This window comes from Oryx dammah, unplaced genomic scaffold, assembly GCF_014754425.2.
Source record: "Oryx dammah isolate SB20612 unplaced genomic scaffold, SCBI_Odam_1.1 HiC_scaffold_2, whole genome shotgun sequence".
Lineage (NCBI taxonomy): Eukaryota > Metazoa > Chordata > Mammalia > Artiodactyla > Bovidae > Oryx > Oryx dammah.
Window position 1 is genome coordinate 14,583,549 of NW_024070186.1, and position 16,361 is coordinate 14,599,909.

General features: G+C 46.2%; 1 protein-coding gene across 1 annotated transcript; it reads left to right on the forward strand.

Annotated features, from left to right (window-relative positions):
• Nucleotides 1-458: 458 nt before the first annotated feature.
• Nucleotides 459-14,634, forward strand: RSPH1 (radial spoke head component 1). The gene is made up of 9 exons (XM_040232117.1): nucleotides 459-734; nucleotides 2,628-2,741; nucleotides 2,844-2,949; nucleotides 4,244-4,334; nucleotides 4,814-4,949; nucleotides 9,917-9,988; nucleotides 12,394-12,553; nucleotides 13,503-13,643; nucleotides 14,428-14,634. Exons 1-9 carry the CDS (start codon nucleotides 681-683, stop codon nucleotides 14,478-14,480), a joined length of 927 nt encoding a protein of 308 aa, XP_040088051.1. The 5' UTR covers nucleotides 459-680; the 3' UTR covers nucleotides 14,481-14,634.
• Nucleotides 14,635-16,361: the final 1,727 nt, after the last annotated feature.

The following is a 16,361-nucleotide window of genomic DNA, read 5'->3' on the forward strand; positions in this document are numbered from 1 at the left end:
GTATCTGCTAATGAGTTGGAGCTGACTCCTTGAGTCAGGAGAAGATGCTTACAAACACAAGAAAAGATATCAAAGAACGCATCTCTGTGGACCGCCAACATGGAAGGGTCAGAAGAGCCCAGAAAGGTAATGAGGGGCAGGCAGGGCCTATGGAGAGACCCAAAGAACCAAGGGCCAGGGCTGAGAAGAATCAGTGTCCACCTCTAGGAGGGGCAAGGCCCTTTCCAGAGCTGGCCTTATGAGCTTCCTCCACCCCTTCTCGTTTCAGCATCCCCCAGCCGCTGGTTAAAGGGGGTGTCCAGGTAAGAGAGCAGGTGGGTACCCAATACGCCTCAGGCCCCGCCCCCGCCCTCCTCCCTGGGTGACGATTGGCCGAGGCTCTCCTTACGTTATTATGACAGTACCTGAAGGCAGGCATTGGCTCCTTCCCAAGCTGTCCCGTCCCAGGCCCCGCCCCTCTCTCTTCCCGGAAGGCAACTGGCGGTTGCGTCCCATTGCTATGACAGCACCCGAAGGTTAACGGTTACTCCTCCCCTGCCTCCCAGTTTCTCCGCCAGGGCTGGGAGGGAGAGATCCTGGCCGCGTCTCCATGGCGACGACGGACGCGGTGGTGCAGGCAGCTGGTACCTACCGACTAGAAAGGCTCAGGAGGCAGCGGGCATCCAGACTGGGGCGAAGCCATGTCGGACCTGGGCTCGGAGGAGTTGGAAGAGGAGGGAGAGAATGATCTTGGGGTGAGAGTTCCGGGTAAGGGAGGAGCTCCCAGGGTTGCGTGGACTCTTGGAAACCGGGTTCAGAGAGTGGGGCGGCCTGGAGGCCCGCCACAGTCCCTCCGGGAGGCCCAGCCAAGGACAAGGACCATGCTGGCCACAGCGGGCGCTGCGTCCTGCAAGTTGGCTCTGAAAGGTGAAACGTTATGACGTCCGCTTACCACATCCCTTCTCGCTCCCCCCTCCACCATTTCTCCTCCCGTTAAAGGCAAAGATTTCCAAATAGAAAGCTTTGAAAGCGTCCTGCTGTTACCCTCCATGGAGGCAGTTTCCTTGAATGGCTGGTCATCCCAAGCTGGACTCTTCTGGCCATTCCATGATGCCCTCTTCTCCTTCTGCCCTCAATCTTTCCCAGCATCAGAGACTTTTCCAATGCTGTTCACATCAGATGACCAAAATCCTGAAGTTTCAACTTCAGCATCAGTCCTTCCAATGAATATTCAGGATTGATTTCCCTTAAGACTGACTGATTTGATCTCCTTGTTGTCCAAGGGACTGAGAAAGGTGCCAACCTTGCGGCTTGTTTTGGGTATAATTAGGAGTCTCTGGGGAAGGAAGGGGAGTCTTTTACACATTTTGATTTAGACTAACCCTGAAACAAATTTGTAAGGTTATAAAAGTTTGCCTTATATTCTGAGCATGAATTTCTGAGCCAAACAGTGCTAGAAAAGCACAAAAACGGCAAAACGTTTTTTTCCCCGAAGCCCTTGATTTAATGTGTCTGAATTTGTGTTAATGTCTATCTAGATCCAAGTCCAGGTCAGATCATGCTCTGTGCCCTTGCCATTTCATTGTTTATTATTTACATGCTGCTGCTGCTGCTGTCTCTTCAGTCGTGTCCGACTTTGTGCGACCCCATAGACAGCAGCCCACCAGGCCTCCCTGTCCCTGGGATTCTCCAGGCAAGAACACTGGAATGGGTTGCCATTTCCTTCTCCAATACACCCATGTAATTAGGTGCTTGAGAAACATGTCTTTTATGAAGGATAGAGACAATAGGGAAATGAGAAGCTAGTATTGTTTTTTATTGATTTACTTTAAAGATGTGTGTGTGTATGTGTGTGTTAGTCGCTCAGTTGTGTTCAATTCTTTGCAACCTCATGGACTATAGCTCTCCAGGTTCCTTTGTCCATGGAATTCTCCAGGCAAGAATACTGGAGTGGGTTGCCATTCTCTTCTCCAGAGCATCTTCCCAACTCAGGGATTGAACCCAGGTCTCCTGCATTGCAGGCAGATTCTTTACCATCTGAGTCACCAGGGAAGCCCACTATAAAGGTAGATATGTAATTATTTCCCTATTGGGTTATAAGTGTTTGAACTTTAAGTCTCTTGAGTTTAAAAATAAGTTAAACTGAATTGAGTTTGGAAGCTCAAGCTGACCATTGAGCCTGGTTCATTCCTCAGCTCACTCTGTTCCTCTCCTGACATCAGAGCTTTCCTCAAGGTCAAAGCTGTCTTCAGGCCATGGACACCCAGGGATGATTTGTATTTTTAATTATGGATTATTGGAGGAAGGAGGGTTCAGGACCTGCTCCACCTGCAAATGCTATTAATACTTCAAACATGTCCTTGTAAAGAACACAACTTGGACATCTTGCATTTTCCCCCAGGTGGTTGGTTTTGTTTACAGTGTAATTGTCATAATAAAGTGGAGGGAAACAGTGAAAGTCCACCATGGACAGGTACCAGCTGTGTGAGCTTGGACTGATGCTCCGTGTCACCCAGGCCTGGAGCCTACCTCACCTGTAAGACAAGGTCAAGGGTTGGGAGAATTCAGTGGAATCCTGTTGAATTTATGAAATGCTTAGCACATGGTTAATGCTTAATAAAGAGTAGCTGTGATTATCTTCTGTCCAGGAGTATGAAGGGGAACGGAATGAGGCAGGTGAACGGCACGGACACGGGAAAGCGAGACTGCCCAATGGGGACATATATGAAGGGAACTATGAGCATGGTAAAAGACATGGCCAGGTCAGAATCGGTGACTTGAGTGGGTGGTTTTCCCGATTTAATGCTTTATTAGCAATCATTAAATTCAGGAGTGATATAAATTATATCATCACTGTGTTTCAGGGGATCTACAAATTTAAAAATGGTGCTCGGTACATCGGAGAATATGTTAGAAACAAAAAGCATGGCCAAGGCACGTTCATCTACCCAGATGGATCGAGATACGAAGGTGAAGTGTTACCAGGAAGCAAACCTTCTTGCTGGGGGTGGGGGTAAGGTGTAGGGAAGCTTCGGGGTGAGGGTAGACCCGGGGTAGTAGGGTGGACCCAGGCTGTTGGTGCTTGGTGGTTTTCTTCTCCTTGGAGTTGATTTTTTAGATGCTGATTCTTTCACTGAGGGCTTCTGCTCTGGAAGGCGTTCTTACCTCTGCCGTAGTTGTAACCTCTGTGTTACATGGCAGAGTTACGTCTCAGGAAGATTCTTGCCCCCTAACATGAACCTCACTGTTGCTCCCCCCACCACTGTCACCTGTGTGATGACAAGTGAAAAGTGAAAGTGAAGTCGCTCAGTCGTGTCCGACTCTTTGCGACCCCATGGACTGTAGCCTACCAGGCTCCTCCGTCCGTGGGATTTTCCAGGCAAGGGTACCGGAGTGGGTTGCCACTTCCTTCTCCAGGGGATCTTCCCCACCCAGGGATTGAAACCGGGTCTCCCGCATTGTAGGCAGACGCTTTACTGTCTGAGCCACCAGGGAAGTCAGTCCTAACAACAGAGGAAGGCAGTTCCGACAGGCAGGGGTGGGTGGTGAGCTTCGCAAACCGTGTGCAAAGGTTAGACTCTGGGCTGTTTTTCTGGGCAGAAATTGTCTAGTTTTCATCAGATTTCCAAAAAGGTCTGTGAGCCCAAAAAGGTCTGTGACCTTATTCAGGGACCTCATTCCGCCTTGTTTCTGCCTCCTTCTCTTCAGTGTGAGGACCAGATGGATTCACACAGGTGAGATGCTCAGAACCAGGGCTAACCGATGGTACTTGTTCAGTAAATGCAGGCGAAGGACAGTGTCACTTGTGTGACAGCGGCGTGTCTTAGCTCAGATGCCACCTTCTCAGGGGGCAGGCTGGAGCAGCCTGCCTGCCGGCCACGTGAAACCAGAGTCGAGGCTGCCTCGGGACTTCTGCTGGAACCCGAGACCATAGTGGAGAGTGTCGCTGCTCTTCCTGCTAGAGATGGGATTTCTCTTTTGTTTTGTTTCATGAATCTTAGAAAACAGGCTCCAGACATAGCTCCATCTGCTTTTTAAATCAGCTCAAAGCAATTTAATTTAGGATTTAATTTAATTCTTTCAAATCCTTATGAGCCTAATCTCATTGTGGTCATTTTGATTTCAGTGTAGATGTTAACCTAATTTGAACATTTCTATTTGTATATGTTATTACATATGACAAGATATATGTTCTGTATGATAAAATATGTGCATACGTGGAGATATATATGCACATACACACACGTCTGTGTGGTCCCTCCAGGGGAGTGGGCAGATGACCTTCGGCACGGCCACGGCGTGTACTACTACGTCAACAACGACACCTACACCGGAGAATGGTTTGCCCACCAAAGGTTCGATTCCCTCCTTGGACCCACAGCTCAGTTCACGTCGTGAGCACACGACCGTGACTAAGCAACAGAATCATGACTGGAGCCCACTGGGCAGCGTTGGCCCTGCAGTTCATAGCTTTAGGGCGAGCCTGTGGGCAATGCCCTGCTGGTCAGGTGTGTTCCCCGGGAAACAGGCCCAAGGGCCCCAGGCCATGGAGGGCACAGGACAACCTGCCGGGGCTGAACCACAGCTCCCGGGAGCCCTGGCCCTTGCCTGAGCCAACCAGCTGATGGGCAGGAGGTCACTGCTGCCCAGCAGGGGTGCCCAGGCATGCCTGGACTGTGAGCAGGATGTGTTTTGAATGAGCCCAGATATAGAAGCTATTTCGCTTGTGAGCCACATCAGCCTAGGTCCCCTGGATTTAAATTTCTGTCTCATAAACCTGGAAGGGTTTTCACTGCAGCAGAACCAAGTGTGTTGCGCTCCTTGTCTTCACCAGGCATGGGCAGGGCACCTACTTCTATGCAGAGACAGGCAGCAAGTACGTGGGTGCCTGGGTGAATGGCCAACAGGAGGGCGCAGCTGAGCTCATCCACTTGAACCACAGGTACCAGGGCAAGTTCTTGAACAAAAACGTAAGTCAATGGGCAGTGACATTTGCCACCCCCGTGCAAAGCAGCAGCCTCCGTGCCCCACCCCCTGCCCTGTTTGTGACTATGTGTGAGCAGGAAAGAGGACAAACCAGGGCAAACCCTCCACCCGCTCCAGACAGGGAGACAGAGCTGAGCCTCTCTGCTACCCACAGAGGACAGCGTGGGCGCGGGGGAGGCTTGGCCGGTCTCTGCGTCTCAGTAACATTCACACAGCCTCCCAGCAGTGGGAATCCTTATAGCATTGGGGCATCTTGACCTTGGTCTCATAAGTAAATTGGATATGAAATACTTACTTGTTTGAATGACTGAGCAGTTGGGCATGTGATGTTTTGACTTTCTTTCTCCTGAGAGGCCCGCAGCCTGAGCCTGGGAAGGAAGAACCCATGAGTTTCTCCCTTGAGCTCTGCGCCAGCCCACCCACTCCAGGCTGCGGTGGGATTGGAGGGCTGCTCCTGGCCTTGGGCCTGGAGGTTTCCAGTTCACGGTACCCATGATGGATCTTCTCTGTTTGGAGGATTCTGTGGCCTTGCTTGTCCTACTTCCCGAGCCCTGGTGGGATACAGAGAAACCCTGAATCATTTGGAACCTACCTACCACCCTGCATTTGCTGTGGCTTTGATCAGGGGTTGAACAGACACTTTCCACAAAAAGAGAGTTTTTGGAGCAAATGAAAGGTGTTAGATGTTGACATAGGGAAGATCCAACTGATTTAATAAAGTCGCCCCAGATTCCAGTTTTCATTCCCGTATAATTCACGCCCCGTTACAGATTCTACTTGTAGTCTCTGTAGTGCAGGCAGCTTTTCCTCAAATCTATACATTAAACATGTTTGCTGTTTTAGTCGTTCAGTCACGTCTGACCTTTGTGATCCCATGGGCTATAGCCTGCCAGGCTCCCCTGTCCATGGGATTTCCCAGGCAGCAATACTAGAGTGGGTTGCCATTTCCTTCTCCACTGAATATGTCATTTTTGCAAAATTCTCCTGGGATATTTTTTTGGCACAGGGAGGTGGGTGGAGGAAAGAGAATTTAACACAAGTTGGTTGGGAGGAATCAATGAATATGGTGAACCTAAACCAACCTGAGGAATGAGAATGAAAGTGAGACTTTGTTCTGCCAGTTAGTAGAAGATTCAAAGTTGCACTGGTAGCACACCAGGACGTTCCACCTGTAACACACTCTGCCTCTGGGCTCCTCCCCACCCACCTCAAGCGGCCTGGAGGTGCAGACTTACACAGACAGCTCATACAGAAGTGCAGTGTGGGGATTTTAACTACACACATAGGACCACTCTGTTCAGTTCAGATCAGTTCAGTCACTCAGTCATGTCCGACTCTTTGCGATCCCATGAATCGCAGCACACCAGGCCTCCCTGTCCATCACCAACTCCCGGAGTTCACTTAGACTCCCATCCATCGAGTCAGTGATGCCATCCAGCCATCTCAACCTCGGTCGTCCCCTTCTCCTCCTGCCCCCAATCCCTACCAGCATCAAAGTCTTTTCCAATGAGTCAACTCTTCACATGAGGTGGCCAAAGTACTGGAGCTTCAGCTTTAGCAGCATTCCTTCCAAAGAAATCCCAGGGTTGATCTCCTTCAGAATGGACTGGTTGGATCTCCTTGCAGTCCAAGGGACTCTCAAGAGTCTTCTCCAACACCACAGTTCAAAAGCATCAATTCTTCGGTGCTCAGCCTTCTTCACAGTCCAACTTTCACATCCATACATGACTACTGAAAAAACCATAGCCTTGACTAGACGGACCTTAGTCGGCAAAGTAATGTCTCTGCTTTTGAATATACCATCTAGGTTGGTCATAACTTTTCTTCCAAGGAGTAAGCGTCTTTTAATTTCATGGTTGCAATCACCATCTGCAGTGATTTTGGAGCCCAAAAAAACTCTGACACTGTTTCCACTGTTTCGCCATCTATTTCCCATGAAGTGATGGGACCAGATGCCATGATCTTCGTTTTCTGAATGTTGAGCTTTAAGCCAACTTTTTCTCTCTCCTCTTTCATTTTCATCAAGAGGCTTTGTAGTTCCTCTTCACTTTCTGCCATAAGGGTGGTGTCATCTGCATATCTGAGGTTATTGATATTTCTCCTGGCAATCTTGATTCCAGCTTGTGTTTCTTCCAGTCCAGCGTTTCTCATGATGTACTCTACATATAAGTTAAATAAGCAGGGTGACAATATACAGCCTTGATGTACTCCTTTTCCTATTTGGAACCAGTCTGTTGTTCCATGTCCAGTTCTAACTGTTGCTTCCTGGCCTGCATACAGATTTCTTAAGAGGCAGGTCAGGTGGTCTGGTATTCCCATCTCTTTCAGGATTTCAGGACACAAAAATATACCCAGAGAAACATCTTCTATCTTTGTGAACATTTGGAAGTTTTTATGTTGGTTAGCTACTGGAATTGGGGAATCTACAAGTATTGATATTTTTTTTCTTACAGATGCTGGTGATTTATTGATGATTAGATGCAGTAAATGTTGTATATAACTTAGTTTCATTCTCCTTTAATAATATTGCATCATTTTTTGAGTAATTACTATGTGCCAGGCACTGTTCTAAGTATTTTACATGTATTAACTCATATAATTTAAAATAAAAGTGTACCCATTTACGTATGAGGATACAAAAAACAAAGACAGGTTAAACTGAGGCTCCCAAAGTTGTTCTGTTACGTGATGGAGCTAGGATTAAAATGCTAGCAGTCTACTGTTGGAGCCTATGTTCCTAGATTTGATATTTTTTTTCAAACTGTTGATGTTTTAAATGATGCCAGATACTGCCAATTGTCCTGAAAAGCTGAGCCAGTTTATACTCTGATCAACAGAATATGGGAGTCTCTTCATCACATTTTCTCACCAACATTGGATTTTATTAGTCTTTAATTTTTTTTTCAAACCTAATTGGGTAAAAAAATGTTATCTCATAGTTTTAGTGTGCAGTTCACTGGTTGCTGGTGAGGCCCAGCATCTTCAAATATTTCTCCTGCTAGTTTGACTTTCTTCCTTCAGAGACTTACCTGTTCACCTGCTTGCTGGGAAGTTGTGAAATATACTATAAAGCTTCAATAACGAAGACAGTGTGCTGCTAGGTTAGAGATATACGTAGTTAGTGACTTAGGTCCCAGAGTAGACAGATTCAAGCATGTACAATAATTTAGCACTCGAAAGGATGTCATTTCCAGTTGAAAGAAATGGTGGGGAGAAATGAAGAAATGGTGCTGGGACAGCTTGATAACAAGTTGGGAGAAAAAATAAAACCAGAATTTGTTCTTCAGCATTTAGGTGAAGATACTGGGTTGGCCAAAAATTTCATTTGGGGTTTTCTGTATGATGTCATGGAAAATCCAAGCACATGTTTTGGCCAACCATACTTGCTAGAAGAAATAAAGATTTAAATGTAAACAGAAAGTCACAGACAGAAAAATAGGCTTTTTTTTTTTCTTTTTTGAGAAAGATGGACTTTCTAAACAGAAATATAAAGGAAAAAACAAAAGATCCCACTTGACAAACATAAATAATCCCATATAGATTAGAAAACACCATAAAGAAAATTTAAAACCTAAAGGAAAAATGGGCTTGGGATATTTGTAACATGTAATATGTAAAGCACTTATGTCAATCAGCATGATTTAAATTTCAAAAATGTTGAAAAAAATTAAACCTTGCTAATAATTTAAAAGATGTGACTTAAAATGCTGAGGTCCTATTTTTTTACATATAAGAATGTAAAGATAAAACAAATGTTAATGTCCAGAAAAAAATTAGGGTTTGAGGACAAAGGGATCTTAAGTGCTGTTGTGAGAGTGAAAGTTACTAGAGGCTCATTCTGATAAAATCTATCTATCAGATTATCTATCTACCTATACATACTTTTGTCCAGAAATTCAATTTCTATAAATTTACTTTGAGGAAATTATCAAGACTGTACATAAAGATTTAGCTCAGAATATGTTTATATAGTGTTTTTTGTCAAAGTATTAGCATAAAAAATATTAACAACAGTGAGTAAAATAGATGATGATTCCTTGATGAAATAGCATACCACGTTGACTACTGCTGTTATGGAAGAGTATCTCTAAATATGTTCGTACTCTCAGTTCAGTTCAGTCGCTCAGTCGTTTCTGACTCTGTGACCCCAAGGACTGCAGCATGCCAGGCTTCTCTGTCCATCACCAACTCCTGGAACTTGCTCAAACTCATGTCCATTGAGTCGGTGATGCCATCCAACCATCTCATCCTCTGTTGTCCCCTCCTCCTCCTGCCTTCAACCTTTCCCAGCATCTGGGTCTTTTCCAGTGAGTCAGTTCTTCGCATTAGGTAGCCAAAGTATTGGAGCTTTAGCTTCAGCATCAGTCCTTCCAATGAATATTCAGGACGAATTTCCTTTAGGATTGGCTGGTCTAATCTCCTCGCTGTCCAAGGGATTCTCAAGAGTCTTCTCCAATACCACAGTTCAAAAGCATCAATTCTTCAGGCCTCAGCTTTCTTTATTGTCCAACTCTCACATCCATACGTGACTACTGGGAAAACCATAGTTTTGACTAGATGGACCTTTGTTGGCAAAGTAATGTCTCTGCTTTTTAAATCAACTATATTTCCATAAATATTTTAAAATATTTATTAGTAGTCCTTTTCTAGCTAGTTTGACTGTGGGTGTTGACCAAGTAAAATTTCTGTTATAAATACTTTTGTAAAGAAATAAAATGTAGTTGTTTTTTATTAAACAAATCTAGGGGCACCTACACTTTGCATTCCATTAGCGGTTAGTTTACAAAGCCGTCTTTAATTTGTATTGGATTTCCCCCAGTTCCATGATTTTGGGTAGAGTTTATGAAGGCCACATTTATACTTTGTGTACTTTGTGTACACATTTACACACTTTGTACTTTCTGCCGGGTGTTGACACTCGAGAATGAAGTTGGTTTCTCTTTGCTCTTAGCCTGTTGGCCCTGGAAAGTACGTGTTTGATATTGGATGTGAACAGCACGGGGAGTATCGCTTGACTGACGTGGTAAGTTGCAGAGTCTGTATCTTTTTCTACATTCACAGGCAAATAAACTGTTCGATGATGCTGACCCTGTAGGTCTGTGTTGGGATCAATTGCCCTGAGGCAGTACAGGAAACGGAGTTGGGCAGAAGGGAAAGTTGGGTTGTGATGGGACCCTGTGGGAGCTCTGAAATGGGATAACCCTTCAAAATGTCCTGAACAGGGCTTCCCTGGTGGCCCAGTGGTAAAGAATCTGCCTGCCAGTACGGGAGACAAGGGTTCGATCCCTGATATGGGAAGATTCCACAAGCCCCAGAGCAACTAAGCCCATGCGCCCCAACTTTTGAGCCTTTGCTCTCAAGTCCAGGAGCCACAACTCTGGAAACCTGCATGCCCTAGAGCTGGTGCTCTGCAACAAGAGAAGTGTCCACAGGGAGAAGCCTGTGCACCCCAAGGAAGAGTAGCCCCTGGTCACCGCAACTAGAGAAAGTCAGAGCAGCAATGAGGACCCAGCACAGCCAAAAATAAATAAAATAATTTCTAAAAATGTTCTGAAGAGAGGCCAGGTACCTTAGACTCCCATGTGGACCAGTCACTGGCTGTGGGCTGCCCATGAACGGGGTGGGCATGAAACCTGGGTTGTGCGGCTTCCTTTGGCCAAGGGCAGTTCATGGGAGGACTTTGCTATGAGTGACCGGCCACCCACCCTCCAGCAGCTGGAAGAAGGAGGGCCTGAATCATGGGGGGAGAGCACGTGAGCACCTATGAGTGACGAGACAGCAGACACCCCCAGACAATAGTTCTGCAGTGCAGTCCCCCGGCCTGCAGCTTTGGCAACACCTGGCAGTCTGTTTCACGTTCAGGTTACTGGACCTCACCCCAGACCTCCTGAATCAGAAACCCTGGGGCTGGCCAGTGATCTGTACGTTAACAACCTCTCAGGGGACTGTGGTACAACTGAAGTCTGAGTGCCACTGTCCTGGAGTCCTCGTGTCACCCTTCCTGGGGGACAAATCTCAGAAATTTTTAAACCAAGGAGTGCAGTTTATTTCTGAGTGACTCAGTAGAAGTAATTAGGCAGGGATCTGTCACTCTGTGTGTTAGATATTATCATGTTTGTGACAGTGAAGTTTTCCACATGTATAGGACTGATGTTCAAATCTTTGGAATTTTGTGATGGGTACAAATCTGAGAAGTAGACCAATATGGTTGGCAACATCGACATATGTGGCTGTTAACCTCATTATGATGGTGAGGGACAGGGAGGCCTGGCATGCTGCAGTCCATAGGGTTGCGAAGAGTTGGACATGATTTGGCAACTGAACTACAACCAATAAACTATTCCACATTTAGAACTGATGGACTTTGTTTACTTTGACTGTGTTTTATTTTTCTTCCCATAATCCTTGAGACTAGAACTTAAGAGTCCATGCCCTCGCACGTCCTTACGTGGATGTCTTTGGGTGTTTTTAGGCTTTTGCTTACAGTGATGCTGACGCTGAATTTTGACCTCTGTCCACTCATGCAGAATTGAATCTCAGAGACAGGGTTTTGGTGAAAAGACTAGCTTTACTGGTTTGCCAGGCAAAGGAAGACATAGTGAGCTAAGGCCTTCCATAGTGTGTCCCAAGGCAGGGGGGCTTTGGTGAGTTTTATAGCAGTGGTTCAAGGGCAGGGTTTTGACAAACATAGGGTGTGTGCAGGGCCTGCAGTCCTTTAACCCGGCCTCAGGTGTTCTCCTGATGAGTTCTGTGGTTCTCCAGGTTATCCAACTATGACCTTTTCTCCAGAATGAAGAATGTTTCATCACGTAGTTAACATCTTCCACTTGTTAGGGTTTCAATTCTGCAGAAGAGCTCAAAGATACAGTTCCGTGTGTCTCTTGAAGCAGAATCGGGACCCTGCCCCAAGGCTGCTCTGTTCTTTCTGGCTGCTCCTCCCTCGTCTCTGCATCCCTTTCCTTCCCTGGTTAGCAAGTGCCTAACCTGCCCTTGGGAACTCAGGGAAAGTCATAAAGGCTGGAGTCTGTTTCCTACAAACAAGAAATGGGGGACACAGAAAGACTTCCATGCCTGGGAGCCCCATGGGGTCCTACTTGCTTTCAGTGTTTGTTCCGTTGTTTGAAGAATCTTAGAGCTGAAATGTAGCTGAAGTCATTAGTTCTGGCCATTTCTTAACTGGAAATGTTAGTTTGAAAACCTCTTGCACTGTCACGGAAATGAGTGCAGGAGCTGTATTGATCCCACTTTGATTTCTTATCCTTGTTTTAAGCTCCATTTTCAGCTCTTGAATTATACCATTGACACTGGCAATTACTCTGATCACTGAATCCTGTTATAGAAATGTTAAAGCACCTTTCAAAACCTGTCCCATCTACCCGCACTGTAAACATCCCACGCATGTTGGTAAATTTACATTTTTTAACTTAGGAAAGAGGAGAAGAGGAGGAGGAGGAGGAGACACTGATAACTGTCATTCCAAAATGGAAAGCCACCAAAATCACAGAGCTGGCGTTGTGGACCCCAACCCTCCCCCAGGAGCAGCCCACTGCAGACAGACCAGGCCAGGAGGAGGCCCCAGGAGCTGAGGGTATGGAGGTCTAGGGGGGTGAGTGGAATGGGGCTCTCCGGGGAGCAGGCTCCGAGTCCTTCTCCTTGGCCCGTGACTGGCTGTGGGCATGACCTGGGCAAGTCTCCAAATGCCACTGGAGTGACAGGTCCTTCCTGAAGGATAGCACTTCTCTGTGACCATCAGAGGGGACTTCCTGGCAAGTCCTCAGGGGGCTGTGGAGGATCAAAGGTTACACGGGGCAGGAGTCCTTCAGTTGCAAGTGATTGAAAATCGTGTCCAACTCTTTGTGACCCCCACGGACTGTAGCCCACCAGGCTCCTCTGTCCATGGGATTCTGCAGGCAAGAACACTGAAGTGAATTGCCAGGCCTCCTCCAGGAGATCTTCCTGATCCAGGGTCTCCTGCATTGCTGGCAGATTCTTTACCATCTGAGCCACCAAGGAAGCCCGAAGGGATTGAAGATCCACTCCAATTGGCCTAAGTGGAATAATACTGATACTAATTCATTGGTTCATCCCACTGGAGCAGTCGGGTAGGACGACCTCAGGTCTGGCTGGATCAGGCGTCTTCTCTCTGGTCTCCACTTTCCCGTGTACTGGCTCTATTTGGTGGTACCCTCTTTCCTTTGGAGACCAAACCTCAGTGACTTTATCAGATCGTCACCCAATCTGCTCAAGAACCCTGGAAAACAGAGAGCTTCTTTCTCCATATGCTCATCAAGACCCCTGGGATATATACTGTACACTTAAAACAAAAAACCCTTGGGAATCAGATTATCAGACAAAAGATGCCCATCCCTAAACCCGTCACTGTGATGGGGACGGGGACCAGGTGTCAGGCCTGGGTGGAGCTGAGACTCTGAGTTGGGGGTGGTCCCCTGATGGAGAGGTAGGCGCTGCTGTCAGCAGGAGGCAGGAGTGGGTGCTGAAAGGCGCCTGCTGATCCCATTTCCTTCTGTCCATCTCAGGTGGGGGCGAGATGGTGGAGGAGGTCCAGCCTCTGACTGATGTGTCAGAGGGGGAGTTAGAGTCGACGCGTCCTGGAGAGGAGGAGGGAGACGCCAGTAGAGAGGACCGAGAGGAATTCCAATATGACAGCTTAGACCAGGGTGAGCCTGTGCTTCGGTGACCGAGGGGGGCAGAGGGGACAAGGCACTAGCACCCCAGAGTGGGCACAGCGCTTTCTCTGCCTTTGCTGGAGGCCATCCTTGGGTCAGGCCTGGGGGTGGGATGTCTTGGGGGACCCACTCTGGGAATGTCACTCCTTTTTAGCTGTCCTGCACAAGGACAGCTGTGTGACACGTGTTTTCTCTGACTCTGTCCTTGCTAGTCTCCATGTCACCAAACACCGCGTGACTTGGGTTTCCCTGTAGACAATGATGTGGCTTTATTTTATGACGTGGTTTTCACTTTATCACACTTTGTAATAATGCTCTGTGTAGAAATATATAGCGTACACCTTCAAAATGTGAACCCTTTCAACATTTAATTTTTCATCATTAATTCACATAAACACTATTATGGGGGTGGGGACGGAGGGTGGGAAGTGTGGATTTCAGCCTCTATAGAGATCAGAGTTTCAACAGTGTTGTTTATAAATTATAGTCCATCAGTTTCATTACTGGTCAGTGCACATAGGCAAAAGATAACAATGAACCTTACTCTCACAGACATGCATGTTCTTGTCTTAGCATCTACTCTGAAAATATTTTTTGCCTACTTTATTACTGGTACTAAAACAAAAACTATATACGTCTGTCTAAGATAAAAGTTAACATTCCATGACTTTGCCTGATAATGTGTTTAATATTTATTACAAAAGATCTGCAAGCAAATCAACAGTTTTTAAATAGAAATAAGGTTAATACACTCACGTGTCCTTTTTCTTCTCAGGAAACGCTAGTTTTGAAGAAGAGGAAGGCAGACAGTCAGAACTGCTAGAATAAGACGAAGCAAAGCCAGGATGGTAGGAGATGGATCAGAAAGATGCTCTGACACCAGGGTAGTAATTACTGATGTATCACTAATCTTTCTTACTTAGTTGTTTGTTAAAATGTTTTATGATGGAAAATAAATTTATTTTCCTTTGTTTATGAAATAGCCTCTGCTTCAAATTCTCAAGTTATTTAAAAGTTACCAAGTTATTTTGCCATGATTTTTTAAAAGATTATTTTCTTTTAATGTGGACCATTTTTAAAAGTTTTGATTGAATTTGTTACCGTATTATTTCTGTTTTCTGTTTTTGGTTTTTTGACTGTAAGGCATGTGATAGCTCTCTGACCAGGGATCAAACCCACACCTCCTGCATTGGAAGGTGGTATTCACCAATGAACCGCCAGGGAAGTCCTGCCACGATTTTATTTTTAGTGCTGATTTTTCCTAGGATAAAGAAAAATATCCTACCACTGTGACTGCGGTGAAGATGGCTAATGGAAATGGATTTTGGCTGAGTTGGTAGAGTGATTATATATGGAGATTTCTCTCTCAAATTTCCCTCAAGCCAGCCAGGAAAACACCTGGAAAATAAAGAATTCTTATGTGCAATGCTGATAAAACACAATGTAATAAATACACGTCAGGCTCAGGTCAGAAAGAAACCATTAGCTCCCATCTGTTCTGTGCATCCATTCAGCATCTCAGTGTGGGCTTTGGGGTTCCTGGCCAGGAGTCCCCGCCAAAGGCTGAAGGGCAGGGGTGCCCACAGGTGCGGCTTTGCTTGTGTGTACACTCTTCTGGGCTCCTGGTGGGCAGGGGCTGACACTTAGGTCACATTCAAATTCCTTGAGTAACAGGCACACTTTGTTTTATTGTGTTTTGCTTTATTGCATTTTGCAGGCATTGTATTATTTAGTTCAGTCACTCAGTCATGTCTGACTCTTTGTGACCACATGGACTGCAGCATGTCAGGCTTCCCTGTCCATCACCAACTCCCGGAGCTTACTCAAACTCATGTCCATCGAGTCGGTGATGCCATCCAACCATCTCGTCCTCTGTCATCCCCTTCTCCTGCCTTCAATCTTTCCCAGCATCAGGGTCTTTTCTAATGAGTTGGTTCTTCACATCAAGTGGCCAAAGTACTGGAGCTTCAGCTTCAGCATCAGTCCTTCTAGTGAATATTCAGGACCACTAGAACTGTCTCCATGTCAGCAATAAGCCAAAGCCTACTCTAGAGCCAGGCCCTAACTCTCTCCAACTCTGTGAAGGCCAAAGGACATAAGGAAGCTGCAGAAGAACAGTGTGAAGCTAGCAGGTTGGTTCATGAGGTTTAAGGAAGATGCCACCTCCATAACATAAAAATACAAGGTGAAGCAGTAAGTGCTGATGTGGAAACTGAAGCAACTTATTCAGAAGGTCTAGCTAAGTAGTTAACAGAGGTGGCTTCTGTTGTTCAGTGTAGACAGCACAGCCTACATGGGAAGAAGATGCCTTCTAGGACTTTCATACTAGAGAGAAGTCAATGCCTGACTGCAAACCTGCAGAGGACAGGCTGATTCTCTCAATAGAGGCTAATGCAGCTGGTTACTTGAAGTCGAAGCCCTTGCTCATTTACCATTCTGAAAATCCTAGGAGCCTTAAGAATTATGCTGTACAAATTACACAACCTGGGTGGCTTTAAACAACTAAAAGGGCTTCCTGGGTGGTGCAGTGGTAAAGAATCCACCTGCCAATGCAGGAAATGCAAGAGACTCGGGTTCGATCCCTGGGTCAGGAAGATCCATCCCCTGGAGGAGGAAATGGCAACCCACTCCAGTATCCTTGCCTGGAGAATCCCATAGACAGAGGCGCCTGGAAGGTTATGAGAGAGCTAATTCTCAGGTAGGTTGATA